Source organism: Haliotis cracherodii, unplaced genomic scaffold (genome assembly GCF_022045235.1).
Source record: "Haliotis cracherodii isolate W230 unplaced genomic scaffold, xgHalCrac1.p SCAF_15, whole genome shotgun sequence".
Taxonomy (NCBI): Eukaryota; Metazoa; Mollusca; class Gastropoda; order Lepetellida; family Haliotidae; genus Haliotis; species Haliotis cracherodii.
In genome coordinates this window covers 21561999-21582896 of record NW_027266270.1, presented here as the reverse complement: position 1 = coordinate 21582896, position 20898 = coordinate 21561999, and the positions used below count along the sequence as shown (strand labels likewise).

The window sequence follows — 20898 nt, the reverse complement described above, 5'->3', positions numbered from 1 at the left end:
TAGTCACAACTATTTTTCTCTATTAATAAACTGTTACCTTTGGTATTCCCTGCAAAACTCACTTTGGTTATAGGGCAAAAATCAAAACCCCAAATGAGATTCTGTCTACATAGTCACAAAAGGTGATTGTAAAGATCTCAAATTCTATCAACAATTAAACACCATGGCTGTTCATATTCATTTCCAATATCCTCTTACAATTTGTGGCGAACATTGAACAACCCGCGACAATCCTGTCAATTCGGGGGTTCCCCTGGAAATGAACGCGCATCCAAATTCACTACTCTGCTACTGACGGCAAGCCACAATGGCTAAACTGGACCCTAGTGGAATGGTTCATGCCATATAAGTCCAGCAACCGAACATTAATTAAGCGTAGCCGACCTTGGGTTTATGGTCAATATGACAATAGCTGCTCATTAACTCAAGATTTACATATCATTGTTTTGATTAATCTCACCATTCATTTGATCTGTTTGTCACTTTCAACCGAAACCTATTCCCGTGTTACACGCATGACACAGGCGTGTGCAACGATTGACCCACGCGTGCTTAACGGGTTGCGCACCCGTGGCACATGAGTGTTACACGCGTTCTCAACGCGTGTAAGGGGTATGAACTCCCAGGCAGTAGTGTATATGCTTTGCCAGAAAGCAAAGCGTATGATGAGAGAGATGTTATGTATTTCGAATGTATGTATTTGCAAAACACAGGTCCTCGAACACACATACAAAATATAGTTATCGACAGCTCAGACGAGGATCTCAGTTTTCATTCAGGAGATACCTTAAATTTGAAAGGGCCTAGGCATTTCCAGTCTGATGAAGACTGAAGATGTGGTGCTAACTTACTATGGATCATAATCAAATCATAATATAGGTTTTGAACCAGCAGTTTGTTGATCCTGGCAAAGCTTACATACGAATCTTTGAATAATAGCACCTTTGACAACTGGATACGTAATGTGATTATCTTCGTGGTATTTAAACATACATACATGGAGTGATGCCGAGAATGACCTTTACTGTGACTGAGTGAATTCAATAACGCATTAAGAAGTTTGTTCACCAACTCATCATTTCGTTGGGAAATAAGAACTAATTTATTAAGTATTGGTGAGAACTCACGTTTTACATGTTGTTTCCATTCAGGAATGATGAATGTGTAATCATACGTCAATGTGTTGTACTGGCGACATTCCCTATGGTAATCTCTTTGACATGGTTCGTGGCCAAGCCTCTCAGATTCCAGACTAAGAGCATTCAGTATTCGCTGTCTCTCAGCATGATTAACTGTTTACTGCCTTGTTTGTGAAACACCCTTGCCCGACTATGATTATGAGGATCGCCATAATATTGGTAGTAAAGTTTAAAATATTGTTGGCGACACTATGTACAGAGAGTAATGTTGGCTGGATATATATGCCAACCCACGGTGGAATCATTAACTATGAGAATATCCTCATGGAATTGAGCGGAATTTCCCGAGCAGAATGTGCTGCAAACTGTGGGTCACATCCAGGGTGCTGGTCTTTCTTCTACCACGAGGGAAATTTGTCTTGTCAAATTCACTCCATGATATTTGTGGAGCCGACTGGGAATGTTAGTGACGGTACATCCTACTTCAGGAAACCGACAGGTTATTTGTGTAAAATTTAATAACGTCATATCACTAACTGAACTGGACATACGATATGGAAAGGGCATATGTGTATCTACTGTTGCATCATGTTGAAAAAGGACGCGTATGTTAACGTTACATCTTTAACATTGCTTATTTACCTTGCCCAACAGTATCATCCCTGCCAACAACATTAGCATGTGTTTCATTCCAAATATGACATATAGACCTGTTTAACACTTTTGAATTTTTTATCTGTTAAAAGCAATAGATTTTTGTATGTTTCATTCAACGCCATGGCTGACTGGTACTTCCCTTGTTTTGACTACCACTCACATCGGCCTGTGACACTTGTGACAACGCGAAGCATATTCAAAGAAATGCATTTGAGGGCCCGACTATTTGATACGCTGGTTTAGTAGCTGAAAATGAAAAAAAACCATATCTAATCTCGAAACAATACAGAGTTGTAGAGTAATACAGTATTCCGTCAAAGCATATTTCGGATTGTATAGAATGACACAAAACATTAGGCTTGGAAACAAACATTGTCATATTTCAAACCGAAAAGGTTGCAACACACAATCAGACTCAAACATAATAGGTATCAACTGAGAGCTAAGAATCAAATGCTGTGAACAAAAGTGACCTTTGTTTTAAAAGTTATTTTTGTCATCCCTTTTTAAAGCAATAATTTCTCGATTGAATATGTTTCTTTAAGTAGTTTTAAAAAGTATATTTTTTTCAGTTTGATTCCTTTGATACCCCATGCATAAATATGCCTTTTCCCCAATAAATGTATATGACTGATTAAAGTATTTGTTTCATTGCATTCCCAAAAGGCATGGGTGATGTTCCCATTGACAGCATTACAAAAGCTGTCTCAAATATTGTTTATAATTAAACTCACAGTCAAACATAAAAATAATGATTGATTGCCATTTATTACTAACTTGTTATATCATATTCATTTAATATTAATTTATCATAAAAAATTCTAGCGCCTTTAACAGGTTTCATCAGATCACTTAAGCAACTGTTCTTATACACATTCTGTAAAAAGAAAATTGTCACGTTTTCTTGATTGTTGTTTTCCATGAGTCTGGTGTATTGAACATTAAATATCTAAAGTCTAATATTGTACTTTTTATCGGATATTTTAGTTTCAGTTCTTCAAATGACATTGCTTGTCAACATTAGCACCCACAGAGAGTACATGTATATCTTTAATTGGCTCTAATGTTAATCATGCGTTATCCACCTTTCTCATATGAAGAGCTTAGGGCGAAAAGGGGCCAAAATGCACTTTGGCCCTTTTTTCATAGTATTGCATAAATAACATCCATGAGTTCTTGTCTGCCTGAAAAAATATTGTATGTTTTCGTTGATGCGTTTTTGAAATATAGCAACTTAAAATTCTATAAAAGGGCCAAAGTCAAGTTCCAAAAGGGCCAAAGTCACTTTGCTAGATTTTGGCTGTTTTAGCTCTCATTTCCGTGTGTGGTTGAGACTGAATGTCTGAGAGAGATTTTGAAAGTTTGAACACCTTTTATTTATATTTCAACCATTTCAACAAAATTAGCATTAGTTTAAATCATTGAAAAGTACTTCAATAGTATGTATTTGTACTTTATCAATCTCACATGTTAAATCCCATGCAAATGCCTGAGGGTCAAAAAGGGCCAAAATACAGACATTGGCCCTTTCCACCCTTACAGAAATTAAAAACGTAAGTTTATTCCTTTTGAATGTTTTTTATATCAACATTTATATCTCTGCTGTCAGAATGCGTTAATGTCTAGGGATTTATCGGTAAAACAAATGTTATTAACATGCATAATATTATGTGTTTTCATCACTTTTCTCAAAACAGACTCCACAAGACATTGGCCCTAAGCTCTTCAATTATTTTCTTGTCAAAGTGGGCGTTTTGCTTTTGTCTTTTTTATTGTTTCGGATAAAATTGTGAATTTTTTTGTCAAGTGATGAGACAAAGTCCCCAGGAGGGTGTGGTAGCGTCGAAAATATGTGAACCAGTTTTGACAATGCTAAAGGTTTAATGACTGTAATTTTTCCTGTTATAGTTAGATTTCCTTTTCTCCAATTTGCAAGCAATATATTTATTTCTTCTGTCTTTCCTTCTGTATTGATTATCCAGAGTTCACTTAAGTTTAGAAGAAACATAATTCCTAATACTTCATAATTCCTTATTGTGCAATTCTATTTGTAAATCTTGACATAATCGTTCATTGCCACCCGCTTTTGAGCCTATCTGTATTGCTTTTCTCTTGTCTAAATTACTGTTTAGGCCAGACATTCTTTAGAATATGTTAAGTGTTGCTCGTCTTTTAATTTACGAACTTCATTGATGACATATCTTGTTCAGGTGGTGATATGGATGTGCAGTTACATTATAATTCTAGCCCTGGTGATCATGAATTAGATATACAGCCTGACTATTCTTGCATAAACAAATCTGTTGTTATACAATGTCACCTAGGGCCAACTTTATAACAAAGCATATACAATGACATGAAGCAAACTGTCGGGCTTAGGCATATATACACTTCTAGAAACCTTTGTCAAATTCATGATCAGTGATGCTGATACAAAAATCATATATCACAATGTCAGTAATGGGCATTGAATATGTAACTTTGGTCAGTTAATTGAACAGTTCGATCAAGTCTCAAGTGAAGTCAAGTAATTTAATTCTCAAAACCATCAATGGTGGTACAAGAGCTGATTTTACAGAATATTTACAATTATGCACATAATTACACGTAATGAAAGACAGACACATTAGTTCGGGTTCAATATACAGCATTATTATATACATTATTTCTTTTTTTATATTTTAGTCTTGCAGGACAAAACACACGTTTATATTTAAAAACACTTGGCAATGTAAAATCTTTTCCCTGTAAATGCATATATCTATGAGAGCTAAAATTAAAATAGATAGAGAGTGAGTGAGGAAGTGAGTATTGTTTTACGCCGCCTTTAGCAATATTCCAGCAATATCACAGCGGGGGACACCATAAATGGTCTTCACACATTGTGCCCATGTGGGGAATCAAACCCGGGTCTTCAGCATGACGAGCGAACGTTTTAACCACAAGGCTACCCCACCGCCCCAAAAATAGATGGAGAAGCACACAGACGGCATGTTGTGTCCCCACGGTCAATTATAATCAGAGGTTCTGTCTTTAGTAAGTAAAGGCATTGATATGTTGTGGGGAAGTAATAAATATTTTTCGAAAGGAGGAGATTCTTTAAACGAAGAATACAATAAACCCTTGTAACTATAGGATGTATAATTCCTCCATGATGGTATAAAATGATCTCGTAGTACAGAGGTGAGGTGAAATTGGGTGTAACGTCGCGTCCAAGATTATTGTACTTATATAGCGACGTGCATGCACGTGTGTGTGTGGCTGCTTGTACTAGTCTGGACTGATGCTGATTTATAGTGCTATCCCACTGAGATACCTTGCCGCAGTTTATCATGAATACCCCACGCAGACACAGTATACTGACCTCGAGCCGACCAGTCCTTGTTTTAAGCCCCTAAATAAGTACCATCTTTTAACGTCTTTTGGTATGACGCGGCCGGTGATCGAACCCCGGACCTTCCGTCGTAGTACAGTTTCAACTGAGATTTCGGTAAAGGTATTAGAATTTTGGAATACTGCACAAAGTCCAAAGTGATCCCAAATTGTCATTACATTAGATAACCAATACTTTTTGTTTTTATTTATACCATTATCAAGTTTAAGAAACTTCAAGATCGTAAAGGAGACTGTGTTTAATCCTTTTTTCGGTCATCTTCTCGAGGCAAGGGCATTAACCGACTACAAAAGCCTTGCCGAACTAGGCTAGAATTTCCAGGTTCGGTCGTAGCCCTATTACGAGTTACGCCCTTTTCATGTCCCTCCTATTGACTAATTAGATTCTATCACTCATATTACTTGCATTTGCTTCAAGCAAAATGGCGGCGCCCAGTCTAAACGATCTGATCGATAATCAAGATATATTATATTAAAACGGATCTTACGCAGGAAAGTGCATCAAACCACTTGAGCACCTTTATTAAAAACATGGAAAGATTTGAAATCCATGTAGTTCGTTGCGCGATTTTGATTGGACTATGCAGACTCGTTAGTCCAGCCAAAATGTAACTCTGGAATGCCAACCTAGTTCGGTAAGGGTGTGAACTAAACGTTTATAGGCAATTAACGTTCTTAAGGCAATTAAGATGTTTTCAGTTGATATGTTTTACCGATAAGTAATAATTTATTTTGAAATTTGGATTCTTCTGTGTTATCTTCCCCGTTCGCCATATACTAGCAAATTTGGAGTAGAGTTCCTAAAACCAGTTATTATATTCTTAAATTCTTGGTTTTCACATCCCCAGATTTCACAATACAGCAGTATTGGCAGTACCATTATCCCAACAGCCTTGATTGTGCAGTCTATTGATAGACTGACTTCGTTGTTGCTCTTTTCAGAAGAAAATAATTAATAGTTGTTAGTGTTTGTTCCTATAAAAAATTTAAATCTAGATAATTATAAACATCTTTAATTTCAGTTTAGTCTACTCCGAAGCAAAAAGTCAATCGACAGTTGTTGGCTGGCTCGCCGCCAAACTACTTTCATCTTTGATGGATTAAGAAATGATTTCAATTTGGAGCAGTCTCATGCAAATGCAGCTAACGACTTTGTAAAGATTTGGGGTTATCGCCAAATATAACTGTTTCCTCTGACATAAAGGAGAATTAACATTTTAACATTAATAATAACTTATCATCTTTAGAGCATTCACTATGTACACCATTACATTCGTGAGTTAACGGGTATGTTTTCAAGTTTTTTACGTACAGTGAAAATAATAATGGTGACAACTTTTTATCTTTTGTCTCACGCCCGAAAAACTGTGGAAATATTCTGCGGAAGTATTATTTACAAGAACACACGACTTCATATTATCATACAGACATCTTTATAATTATCAACTTGTTATTATTATGGATCGTTGCTCATAACTTACTCAATGGGTTGACTCCTCCAGACTCGATTACTTACAAACCGCCGCCATGTACATGGACTAATGCTGAGAGTGGTGTTAAACACACACTCGCATGCACGCACACACGCACCCACAACTCTTTCATAAACGTATAAACTGTGCCTATTCATCATGTCAAAGCCATTTGGGGATTCCAGAATAAGTCCAGACATTTCATGTTTGACGACGGATCAAATCAAAATGGACATCGGGTAGCCAGTCTTTATGTTGATTCCGGTGACTTGGATCAATGCTCATGATCATGCTACCCATGACTGGTTTGCCTGGTCTAGACTCTATTATGAAGCGACCGTCGTGACACAGATATATATAAAATGCAGACTATGGCATTGAACAACATGCCCTTACTCAATAATGCTTAATGCTAACCCAAACATTTTTAGGATATGATGAAAAAGCTAAAACAGTGGTAACTTCAAAAATCAGTTACCATTACCTTTATATTCAGGATTTAAACTTCGCAAAAGCATTATGTACGGTATAAATGTGTCCCATACGTCATACTCTTCTTTTCAGAATGTTCTGTAGGCCCCACGGTTGAACACAGCATGAAGTTGTTCGATCCCACACAAGAACCTTATATTGCCGGCGAGGTGGTGACCTATGACTGTGATACAGGTCGGTTACCAGACACAGAGGATGATGTTACCTGTCTCATCAGTGGAAATTGGACATCTATGATTTGCAAACGTGAGCGAAAAGTTTAATTGGCACAGAATAGTGTTTACCTCCACTGCACTGTTAAATTTAAAGCAATGAGTGTTTTTCGAGATATGTGAAATATCCAAATTAGGATGAATCAGCATGTTCCTCAGCATTAATAGTCTTCAGTGATGTCTTGTAGTTTGATAGACTATATTAAGTACTGGAAAAGAGAGTTTTTTTCGCTGGCTTAGAAAAAGGGCAGGCTTTTTTTCGAAACTTGGTTTACCAATCCAACAAATTGTAATGTTAAAAGAAGAAGAAAACTAGTGTGTCATTTTTCCACCAAACACCCACGATTTGTACTCAGCAATTACAATCCTTCAATGTGTTACCGTGCCCCGAACTTTTCACAATAATATTCTTGTCACGACTATTTAGTATTTCAGTTGTAGACTGCTTTTGATTTCCTTTGCCTGTGTCATCTGAGTTGGTATCATGTCTTTGTTGATATATGTGGAAAGATGGCAACTACGTTATGAAATAGCATAATTCAAGAAGGATGGGAAAACAAGTGTTTCCCGTATGAAATAGACCAAACTTCTTGTTCAAAATATGGATAACCAATAAAAAAGGAATTTGAACAGAAGAAGGAAAGCAGTGTTTTTATTTCAACCTAACAACCTTGACTTTTTAGGCCAACGATTTGTTCCATGTGTTTAATCTTAGTCACACTTTGACTATATTTAGTGTATAACATGTATATGCGTTCATAGGTCCTTCCACATGTGCAGAGGTAAAGCGCTGTGAGAGCGGTCGCACTGATGGAGACTACTGGCTCTACCCTCCTACGTTTAATGGACAAAAGGCCAGGATTTATTGCCATGGAGTGTCAGGTAACTCCCCGGCCGAGTATGTGTCACTCGGGACTCCCAACAGTGGACACTATCCGAACACGAAGAGAGCAGACTGTGGGTCAACGGGAACGTGGCCAGATATAGGCGGTGATACAACGTTTACCAAGATAAAGGTCAACACTGAAGTAAGTGACGTTCTTCAGTGATTTGTTTGTTTGTTGTTTAACGCCGCGTTCAGCACTATTCCAACTATATTACGGGCGGTCTGTAAATAATCGAGTCTGGACCAGACAATCAAGTGATTGAAATCATGAGGATCGATCCGCGCAATTGGGATACGATGACATGCATCAACCAAGTCAGCGAGCCTGACCCTCCGATCCCGTTAGTCACCTCTTACGACATCATAGTCGCCTCCTTCAGTGAATGTGAAGTGAGGAGCTTATGACGGTCTGCTGAGCAAAACGAAAGAACGAACGTTTTCTCTACAGGGTTATAAAGTAACCTATTTCAACATTGTGTTCAACCTTTTGCTTTTTAGTCTAGTTTCAAGGAGAGATTTATTCAGAAGGATCATTATAATATAGGTGATAAACACATCGTTGTCCAGAATGGTCGGCGTAATGAAGTAATCCATGCACGACTTTTATATTCAATTCGTCTGTATGTATAACGACATGAATACAAAACTTTCTCGGTACTTTTCTGCAGAAACTCTTTTATACCGTGAGAAAACCAAACGGTAATCAGGAATGTAATGTCTGCAAGAAGTCGACTGGGTTCATTTCCGGACTTTTAACTGCGTATGAATACATTTTTTGATGGGTATCTGTTCGTCTCAATTCCAAATTTGAAAACGAACTGTACCATTCGGTTTGGCAAAATGTAACACTGATACAATATTAAGTTTGATCAACCAGAAGAACCTCGATTCAGTTGTTTTTGTCCATATTCTGCTAAACAAATGGAAGCAGTTATCAAGGAAGAATAAGACGTGAATTTGAAAAGTATACATATATGAAATCGAAGTTAAAAACCTCTATATTTAAATCATAGTTGGTTTATAAGCATGCTCACTTGTCACAATCAGAAAGGGGGCACGGGTGGCCCAGTCGTCTAATGCGCCGCGTTTCGCTGTGCAGAGTTGCGTCCCTTGGGCACACAAGAAACCTATAATTGTGGGTTCGAATCACGGTTCGCCCCGATAATCTGTCTAGGTTTGTCAGCACCATACCCGTGCTCGTAGGTTTCATCGAAGTGGTAAACGTCTGGGACCTCCATCACTTCGGGCTTTCCTCCCACATAAAGCTGACACGCCGCGATATAACTGGAATACTGTTAAAAACGGCGTTAAACCCAACTCACTCACTCACTCACTCACAATCAGAAAACAAACCTGAAGGCTTTGGTTGCAGTGACATAGGTTGAGACTGATATTTTCAGTATATGTAAAGGGCGAATTTAGGAATCAGTAAATCTTGTTTCATCTGCTCACATGTGCCTGCTTCATGTACCCAAACCATGATGTTCACCATTATATTTGAACCACTTCAACATACATTCCTAGGGATAATGAAGCGACCTTTATGATGATGTGTTCACACCACTACTATGATGGTTGGAAGTCTTAGCATTGTGACGCGATAGCGATGATGTGGCAGTACGTAGCGCCGAAAGTCAACTTGACTAAATTGTACACTTTCTACATATTTTTTCGTCAAGCATATATTTGTTTTGTCAGGCGATTGTTCAGTGTTATGACCTATAATTTTGTGGCCTTGACACAGTGGTCACCATGTATTTTACTCATTTTTTGTGCGTTCTGAAATAGATTTCATCATATTTGAGAAGGCGCCGTATACTCGCTAATGTGTTAACGGTGGCCATTGGTATATGCGTTGATGACCAGACTACCGATAGATTGTTGTACTCATAAGCAAGGCTTTTGTGTATATTTTAACGCATATTAATTTTGAGTTATCGAATGAGATTATATACCTGATTTAAATCTTATTTTGCTAAATGAAGCAAGCATTCCTCACTGTCATGGTAGATTGTATCATGACGTTATGACATTCAAGTGTGACAGTCTCAAAACTGTGAGAGTGCTAAGAGCATTACTGATAACTTTTGTATTATACAATATCGATGAACATTAATTTTGCCCCCTAATTTGAAAATACATAATTCTATGTTCTACAATTTCAGAAGATTTCCGGGTTTAGATTCAACAACCTTTTTTAATTGATCAGATTGCCGCCACATGCATTGCGCGGTGTTTTTAGTGGACACACAGAAAACAAAAATGTTATTCTTCATACTGAGCTTGTGAAACCCTGCTTTGAACAGTATTTCAGATTATCACGACACGTTAGCCTTATGCCAAAAGCCCCAACAGATGTCTTACCACATACGGATGGTTTTTAAAATGCGTATTTTAAGTTTGGTGTGGTTGGCAAGTTTAATTTTGGTATTAGGTTTAAAATAGATTGCCAAGATCTCTTCCGAAAATCACATACATATATAGTCGTTGTTTTGTCGCACATTTGCACATTTTCTTAACATATCCATGAAGATGAAACACAATCAGACATGTCACAGAGCCCCCTATACCAATGATGTTCTGTTATTTTCAGCTTTACATTGTATATATTGCTAGCAATACCACATAAACAATTTTTTTCTGATAATGTTTGGGGTACATTGCCATTAAAGTAAATGGTACATAGTGAATATTCCAGTAATCAGAAGAAAATACAGCGATTGGGCATCACAACTGTATCAATGTACCAATGATAAACGTGTCATATGCAATCAAAGAGTGTTCAAACAAAGCTGGTAAATTATTGTACATATTCCAACAGACAACGGAGATTGTGTCTGGTGATCATCAGTTCGCTACATCAACGAAGATCCTGTACCCTTATGGGGAGGCCCAAGATTGTTACACAAACCACGAGTCAAACAACAATTGTGGACCTCTTGGGACGTTCGCTATCGACACCACAGGCACTGGGATGAGAGTTGATCTTCAGGTGAGTTCTTAGGGGACCCATTTTATTCATGATAGCGTGTTTGAATCGATTATCATGACACATTAGTTCTCATTAACATTGACCTGAATACAAGCATTTGTCAGGTGTAATGAAATGAATATTCATGCGTGATAAATACCAGATACCAATGTCACAAGCAGTGTCGATGCCATTCATTCCCAAAAGGTTTGTTAAGTAATTCTAACTTGATACATGTATCATTAGTCAGGAAACACAATTATCTTCCTCTAGGTTAGCTAGAAACATTGGTCATTTTGGTTCAATCTTGTCGTGTCACCCTGGGCAAGTGAATTTGTTCAAATGTGCCTATGTTCACCCAGCAGGCAATGGGTACCCGATATATGAGGTGGATGTAGAACCTTCTAGCGCCCCAAGGCACCCTGGGTTGTATACTCGGCAGGGAGCTGAGAATGATAACTGCAATATGAACGGATCCACTTGGCGGGGAACATATAAAACCGCATTTGATTAGATACCAGTACCTGGATACCTGCGCTATTTACATGTATAATATTATAATGATAATAACATAGACATGTGTTTCCCCAAACCGTAATGTAAGGTATTTATTAAATCGTTAGAATACATGTGTTTTCTGTACTAGGCCATCATGTCACAGTGGCCAAGAGCCATATTGTTATTGTACAATCTGTTATTGTCATTATCTTTTATCATTCCGCCGTTTTTTACCAGCTATATTTCAAGAACAAGTCGTCCGATCCTGTCACCAGCAGGAGGACCAGTGCATATCAAGATCAAAACTTGGGACTAAAGGCAGAAAATTAATCCATTTAAGATGACATTGTTTATGCTCCCCAGCAGCCTATTCAGCTGTCAAACTTGGCAAGCTTTGCAGCATCAAATGCCCCTTTTTTGTCTTTGACTTATCTGAATAATTGCGTTGTTCGGCAGACATATTGGATTTAATGTTTTCAAATTTCATTTTGAACTCTTTTGGGGTAATTGTCTTCTAAAATGTCTGGTACAAGTCAAAATTAGAGGCATCGGAAATCATTTGTGTCACACACATATATACTTCAGATATGTCCTCCAAAGCGTTACTAAGACCTCGAATGTTGTAACCTTGTTCAAACAAACTTTGGGCATGTGTCAAATGTCGCTCTTTGAAACTATCTCCGTAAAAAGTCGTGAAATGTTGGCATCAAAGGATAGATCTGCTGGAATCTATAGCTCGTTATAAGGGAATGATAACTATTGGAATATTAAAGTCATCTCTCCTGTCTTTTAGTCTGAATCTCAATTCGTAGATATTTACTATTAAACATAAATAAGATGATGCGGTTTCACTGGTCCGTCTTATCTCTAGCTCATGTGGGTAAATCAGTGGATGGAAATTGGCCTTTTGGAACATTTATGAAGGATATCATCGATCTACCTGAAGCTGAATATGAACTTCTTGGACAATTGCCTTCGTTTGCTTTTTGTTAATCCGAGAATCTATTCTAACTCGTATGCATAAAGAAAGGAGTGGAGCCCAATTGGTGCCTACTTCTTGCCCAAATGTCTTCTACCCCAAATTCACATCAATATGGAAGTCCATTTTTATAGCAACTGTTTTCTCAAGAAACTTCTGATGACATTTACGTTCTTTGTTGACAATTGCGTGTATCCTAAATGTTTGGAGATAGCTCATTGTGTCTGAACTTACATCAAGCTTGAAGGGAATTCACCTGATCAAGCAAAAAAATCCTGTTGCATTACGTAAGTGTTTCCGAAACATGATACGACGAGACATTGAATTAGCAGAAGTCATTTCAAAATAACAAGTCGCAATCTGTCATCAAATTTAAGATATGGATGCGTGTTGAATCTACCATAAAACAATCAAAATGTCAAAACTGTTGTACTTGGCATGTTGGTAGTTGGGGGGCATTTATGAAAAGGTAGTGATGAGGTTGTGTCTGTTTTGTGACACCACCTTTCCGAATAGGTCCCCAACACCCCATTCCTGTGATGCGCGCAGACTTGGCCTTGTTGGTCACTGTGCAATCGTTGACCTTGGCCCCTTGCTGCTGCTAATACAGCAGGTGTGCCTGGCTCGTTTAATTGCAGGCCGTCAGAATCTCTGAAGACAAAGTACTGTATGTAAAATATCATTCACTCAGTTGTCATATTCTGTATCTTCAGGTTAAATGGGTTGTACATGGATGGAAGCCATGGGCGATATTTAGTCGCTCTAACGATGGACTTGTCATTAACTTGAACTGTGGAGGTTTCTGCGGCTGGTGTAGGGCCGACAGACCATTTGTTTTGCAACCATATCCACTCCAAGGTACGTCTACTGAATGCTAATTAATTATTGCAAAAATGGATCTTTAAAAGAATTAACCGGTATAGTTCAGCGTCATAGCGATGAAATCTTCAACAAAATGTCGTGATTACAATATTCCATAAACAAGAACATTGCTGTCTCTATTATGTTGTTATTAGTTTTAAATGTATTCTATGGCATCGACCTCTCACCAATGAATGAAGAATCACAATATAACTTCATTTGTCTGGCACATATTATGCTTTGTATACGTGTAAATGGCTTTGGGGGCGGTCGGGTAGCGTAGTGGTTGAAGTGCCGAAGACCAGGGTTCGAATCCCAACATGGGTACAATGTGTGAAGTCCATTCCTGGTGTCCCCTCCCGTGATATTGCTGGAATATTGCTAACAGCAGCGTAAAACCATACAAACTCATTCATTCACTCACTCACTCACTCACTCACTCACTCACCCAAATGGCTTCATCATGCCAGTGAAATACACACCTCATGACAATAGCTTATACATGTTTTCTGAAAATATTTCCTTCGTTTTAAAATTGGTTTTTAATCAAAATACAGATGGAGAATATACATCAACATACTTAACGAAATATCTTTGCTAGCAGCATCGTTCCATCAATGTATGCTTTCGGAAATTATTACCTTCCTTTTAACATTAATTTTCTATCAATATATCAAGGTGATTAACATGAGTATTATTGTAGAAATACATACATGGGGTGTTTTATACTGTTTGCAGAGCCTGACATCGCCACAGCCACCAGTTTGACATGTGACTGAACTGGACTTTCACTGGCTTCGAGGTCAACAGCAATAATTATCACCCGCATCTTTATATAGGAATTATTCGTAAATATTATGATCCTCAAATTGAGAAAATGAGAAAAGGAATACAGACACTTAGTAAAATGAAGCTCCATGTATTGGAGTGATAGTTTTGGTAATAAACACACAACCATTAGCATGCGTAATTTGTTTTACGTCTACATGCAGTGTATTTCATGGCGGTATACAGTAGAATATGGTATAGTACAATATAACGAAGCCATAAATTATCAAGCGACTTGCTTGACACTGTTTCTCATAGAAATTGACGAATTGCGTTGTTAACAAACGTCCTTCAGCAAAACTGGGACTGTGCCATAGAAAAAGGATCATCGATCAAATTCATGCCAGGAGGACTTCAAAATCAACCTCTTCAAATGAGCTTACGACAGCGCGCTCTTTAAAATTTAAACAAAACCTGAAAGGAACCACATTTCGATGGGGCTGTTTATTTATCAGTTGAAACATTTATCTTTAGTCTATAACCATATACAGAGGTGTATATCCTTATGTTACTTAAAGCCACACCCAGCTATAATCCAGCTAGAGTTATGACGGCGGCCTGAAAATATTCGGGCTTGATCCTGCCAAATATGTAATCATTTGCAACGTCCCACGCAATTGTCTCTTTGTGTATGCCAGCACATCCAAGTGGTTTTTATTTGTTTGTTTGTTGTTTAACGCCACACTCAGAAACATTCCAGCTGTATGATGGAGGTCTGTAAATAACCGAGACTGGACCAAAACAAAAAGTCCAGTGATTGACATCATGAGCATCGATCTACGAAATTGGGATTAAGACAGTTCTAACCCTTATTGGGGCGGTCGGGTAGCCTAGTGGTTAAAGCGTTCGCTCGTCACGCCGAAGCCCCGGGTTCGATTCCCGACATGGGTACAATGTGTGAAGCCCATTTCTGGTGTCCCCCGCCGTGATTTTGCTGGAATATTGCTAAAAGCGGGGTAAAACCATACTCACTCACTCACTCTTACCCGTATGTTCATGGGTTGGAACTGGTACAAAGCTTGGTGACCAGCTGTTGATAACGTTCTGTGTGATGATTAGCTGAATGTGTAGGTTACGCAAAATAACACAAACGGGAAATTAAATTGGAATGATAATTATAAAAAATGTCAGAGACGGGCCGTGACATCAAAACCAAATACTCACAGGTCAAAAGACAGGTGCAGACCTTTTATGTCTATTTCCGACACCACTCTGATACAAATATTTCAATAACGTCAAACATGTTCCAGAGATTGAAATAAAAGAAAAACATAACACTAACGTCACATATGACATGTCGCGAATATCTTATTAATAATATCGTAGGTCTATACTTAATCTTTTCTACTTTATGACAAAAACATTGACGCTAAATGAATGATACTAACGATATTGCCATCCCGAAACACATGAAATATATTTTCATTTGCGTACCCAAACATTGATTAAGGAAAACTTCATCGATCATTTCATCTAACAAAAGGTGAACAATAGTTGATGTATTTGAACCACGGCCAAGGATCGTCCACTGCTTAATCTGATCCCATCTATCAAACATTGATGATCCTATGTGCAGCCAACCGAAACACGACATTCTCATGAGAATAACCGTCAATAGAATAGCCCAAGCAGTTTCTACCAGTCACCAAAGCTCGTAGTCTCACCATGAGTAGACAAATACCATTTACATATTTAACATATGGCAATGAAAGGACGTGATGAAAAAAAACATGTTAGTAGCCTTCAATCAGTTTAATTTGTTAGTGTTATTGTTAGGGGGTGTTTTGTGACACTTCATGTTAAGGTAAAGTGTGAAGGAGCTGCAAATAGGACGCCACGCCTTCTCAGATGTCTTTATTATACATCGTATTTTTTTAAATAATTGTTTAATGGATGTCCTAAAAACATAATGCTATATGTATCTAAAATGAATTGTATGTGTTTTCATTTCAGAGTAAAACAAGGTGTGTTTAGTCAGTAAAATATATTGAATAAAATATTCTGTCTCAAGTAATATTAGTTGGAAGAGTCCATATACGTTTGGTTAAGCCCAGGAGAAGTGACATATGTTTACATACCATGTTCTATTCCCTTGTTGATGAAAGTGTAAAGCCCATCGATAGTGTACTTGCCGTGACCTGACTGGGATATAATCAAAAATATCTTTGGATGCCACAACTGAACCGTTTTCGTATATTAAATATCCTTAGAAATTTGCGGATGAATTACATTCACGGCATGTGACCAACAGCCATATGTACTTGCACTTCGTTAAGCTTTGTGGTGACTCGCTTATGCATTACAAACCAACGTCATGAGGAGCAACAGCATGCATAATGGACTACCTGTGTCCCCATGGAATAATGGAATAAGGACACAAGATCTGATTCTTCTATTCAGAGCAATTCATTATGCATGAGTACTGACATATTCTACATAAATCTCCTTGGTACATCTACACTTACTCGAGTTTATATTTTTTAAAATTTTATTGTTTGTCTGTCTGTCCCCAACGAAGGAACGAAAATGCCACAGAATGGCTGAAAATGTATGACATCGAGTTTATTTTTAGCAATTATTTTAGGCTGTTGCTGTTCCTATGCGTGTTGTATCATATCGAAGAATGATAAGGTCATTGATGTTTATAGTGTCTTAATGAATTATACAGGTACAACCATCTTTATGAAAACTGCCCCGTCCTGAAACCTCTCGATTTGGAAGGCTTCTTAGTCACTAGCTGCAGTCATGACAGTGCTCAACATTTTACCAACGCTTCAATAACTTTCTGCTAAATAACAGTAACTGCACCATGTATTTGCATATGATTGTTGTAATGCAGATGCCCACTGCACACTGAGGCCTCAAACTAATTTCCAAAACAAGAATAATCGAACCTCATTATCACTCACCGAGTAAACTCGAATCTTTCGATATATAAAGATGTAAAAATTCAACCTGTGTATTGAATAATAAACACATCAGATGGTATACATGTATATATCGTTAGAAGATGTGTCCATATTGTACAATGATACTACAGTTCGGAGATTAACCTCAAATTTGAGGTAGACGAATTACAGATAAAGTGCTTCGTTCTAAGTTAAAATGAGAGAAATCTAATCTGTAGTTAGACTACCTCAAGCTTTAAACAGCAGGTTTATGTTCATTCTACCATGAGGACAAGAACTCTTTGACAACAGTGCTCTGTGAACAGGCATACTCACACATAGTGCAATAGGCCATCCATCTTAAATTCTGCCGAAATGGGTCATAGGCTGTGACAAACATAAACAATATTACTAAAGTTCAAGGTAAATTATGGGGGCATGGGCGACACAATGTGTTGTGCACATTTGCGCCCCTTGGTCAGGTGATCGTGGGAATCCCGTTTAGCCAAGAGTATGTTTCCTGGTTTTTCATCATTATACCTGTACTCGTACTCTTGTTCAAAGTGGTAAAACCTGCATCACTTCGGGATTTTCCCCCACTTGAAACTGACATGCTGTGATATGGAATATGGAATACTTTTTAAAGCAGCGTCAAACCAAACCCACTCACGTAAGATTAATTCCTTATATTTGTGACTACACAATGGTTACAATACATAGTTTTACAAAAGGAATTGATGAAATAACCATCATAGAGGTATATTTATACCATTCCAACCTGTTGCATATTTGCACTGGTTGGACTCATTTCTTGAACATCAGCATGACATCTTCCATAGTGGAGGTCAAAGGTTATAGAAATGGTGATAAAGAAATGCTCAACTAATTTTCTTTTACAAATCATTAGGAAGTTGTGATTTTGTACTAGTTGGTGTGAAGTAATTCCCCAGTAACAGAAATACATAGTCAGGTTGACTAGCTCTCCAAACCAAACTTCGACATGCCTGAACTTGACCTACCCCCGTTACTCTTCACGTGCCATGGATGCCGAAATAGTTGTTCAAGGTGACCGTGCTGTATACAAATTGCATAAATCCACGGGATCAAGGCAATTTGTTAATAGAACCGAATTATGTTCACAACTAACATGATGATTCACTGATGAGCCTGTTGGCACAACCTAAATGCAAACGGCACCGTCCTGAAGCGTGTCTGAAAACCGCAGTTTTTTACTGCAAGCGAGTCGGCATTGTGCCACACGAGAGAATGCTCATTTTGGGGACCGATGATCGAATGGAATTAGATACATGACACATGATTTGACTAATCCGAGACAAACATTCTTCAGTGTCAATTTATGCATTATAGTCCACTATTATAAACCTCTTCTTTCGTGTGATGTTTCTATGTAATCGTCATGCAACACTTGAATACTGGATTCTGTCAACAAAACTGTTCACGACATAAGCACATTTTAAAAATAAAAATACAATAATTTCTGTCCTTCTCTATTTGGGATTTACCGGCAGAATACGGACATAAAATATTCGCCAGGAAATATCTTTAAAACGTAAATAATTATTCACATGTTTGATGCACATCTGAGACCCGATCGTAGAGCGGTAATGCCAGTGGCTTTGCAATCAGATTGCAATGAGTTTGAAAATCCACCTAGATCGGATAACATTCATTCGTTATTGAATTGCTACCACATGCCAAGATTGACAGGAAATCAGCGACACCAAGCCCTTGGACGATTGCAAACTGGACAAACCGCCCGGCAAGTAGCCAATGCATTTCAAGTCCACATAAGGACAATATACAGGCTCCAGCAACGGTACCAGACCACCAACACTACAGATGACCGACCACGTAGTGGAAGACCAAGGGTCACCACCCGACGTCAGGATTGTCAGATTGTGCGACAGCATCTTTAAGATTGCTTTGTTACTGCTGCGGAAACTGCTCGACAGACCATGGGGACACATTAAGGCGGACACCGCGCGTCGACGATTGACGAGTAGACACCTCCACTGTCACAGGCCAGACCGAGGACCCATTCTGACACCACGTCATAACCCGGACCGGGTTTTCAGTGGGCAACACAGCACCAGCATTGGCGCCACCAGCAGTGGAGAAGAGTCCCCTTCTCAGACAAGAGCCGTTGCTGTATCTCAACAGCAGATGGCAGAGAGAGAGAGGGAGTCTGTCGACGCCGTGGGAAACGTTATTCGGATGCTCGTGCTGTTGAGAGAAACTCGTGGGGTGGTCCGAGCATCATGGCGTGGGGTGGAATTGGTCTTGCACAGAGGGTCGGCCCCGTGGTCTTCTTGAACAACGATCAAGGGAGAGGCAATGGTGTCACAGCAGCTCGGTACATTGATCAACTCTTGAGACCACACGCCATACCTCATATGGCACGTCGCCGCAACCACGAGTTTCAGCATGATGACGCCCGTGCCCACACTACAACAAGAGACTTCCTCTAGCAGAATAACATCAGAACCATTCAGTGGCCTGCCCTCAGTCCCGATTTAATTCCCATTGAGCACCTGTGGGACGAGATTCAAAGACGGCTGAATGACGTCAGACCAAGGCCGACAACTGCAGCTGAACTGCGTCAGGCATTCCTCAGAGTGTGGGATCAAGTGCCTATGGCCTTCATCAAACGCCTCATCCATTCCATATATCGACGCTGCACGGCAGTCATCAATCCAAATGGCGGACACACGAGATACTGACTTGTGATGCCATGTTGTCAGAGACTAGTGTTGTGTTTCACTTTAAGAACATTAGACACTTTAATTTCAACCTTGATGATCAGTTTTGCCAAGTTTCATCTTTTTAATATATCTCAAAGTATGTTTACAGTGTTTGGACAAATAAAGTGTCTCATATATCTATCCATGATGACGTTTCTTTTGCGGTTCAGTGTATTATACTTCTACTGTGGACATGCAAAGAATATATCTAGCCACATTGCCACGGTTATAATAAGAGTATCCATGGAAACGAGACCAACGTTATAAAGGCTTTTGTTATATTGAATATTCTGAAAAATGACCGCATTCGCTGTGCAAACTTGCGTCTCACAGTATTGACAGAATCTGCTTGACATGTGTTTGAATACCCGATTCGCCTGCCTTGTAATCGTTGGGTTGTCAGTACCATACCCGTGCTCGTAGTTGGGTTGTGACGTTTACAACCTGTGCGACCTCGACCTTTCATGACACCGTTGTGAACTGAAATACTTTTCAAAAGCGGCGTAAAGTCAAACTCACTCACTCACACCCTGAGCTGAAGATAGACAGACACAGCAAACACAGATGCAAACTATGAACGATGCGCCGTTAGACGCAAGAAAAATACCGACACGAAAGAGGATTTCTGGTTTTAATGCTGAAACGAACACACTACAATGATATGCATCATCCACGAATATAATCCATATGACCTGTGCACGTGTGATTGCAGCGTCTTCTCGGTGAGCGAAAGGTTGGTGGTTCGATACGTTAAAAGATCATTATCATGGTATTTGTTGTTAGCCTGCCTGGTGTTCGGCATAAAGGCTAAAACACAAGGACTGGACAACTCGTGGTCTGTATACAGTGTCTGAATGGGG

General features: G+C 38.8%; 1 protein-coding gene across 1 annotated transcript; it reads left to right on the top strand.

The window, feature by feature from the left end:
• The first annotated feature begins 1331 nt into the window (after positions 1-1331).
• LOC139461938 (uncharacterized) lies at positions 1332-14339 on the top strand. Its single transcript, XM_071243424.1, has 6 exons — positions 1332-1638; positions 7226-7399; positions 8128-8393; positions 11073-11243; positions 13413-13557; positions 14299-14339. The coding sequence occupies exons 1-6, from the start codon at positions 1332-1334 to the stop codon at positions 14337-14339; spliced, it is 1104 nt and encodes a 367-aa protein (XP_071099525.1).
• Positions 14340-20898: the final 6559 nt, after the last annotated feature.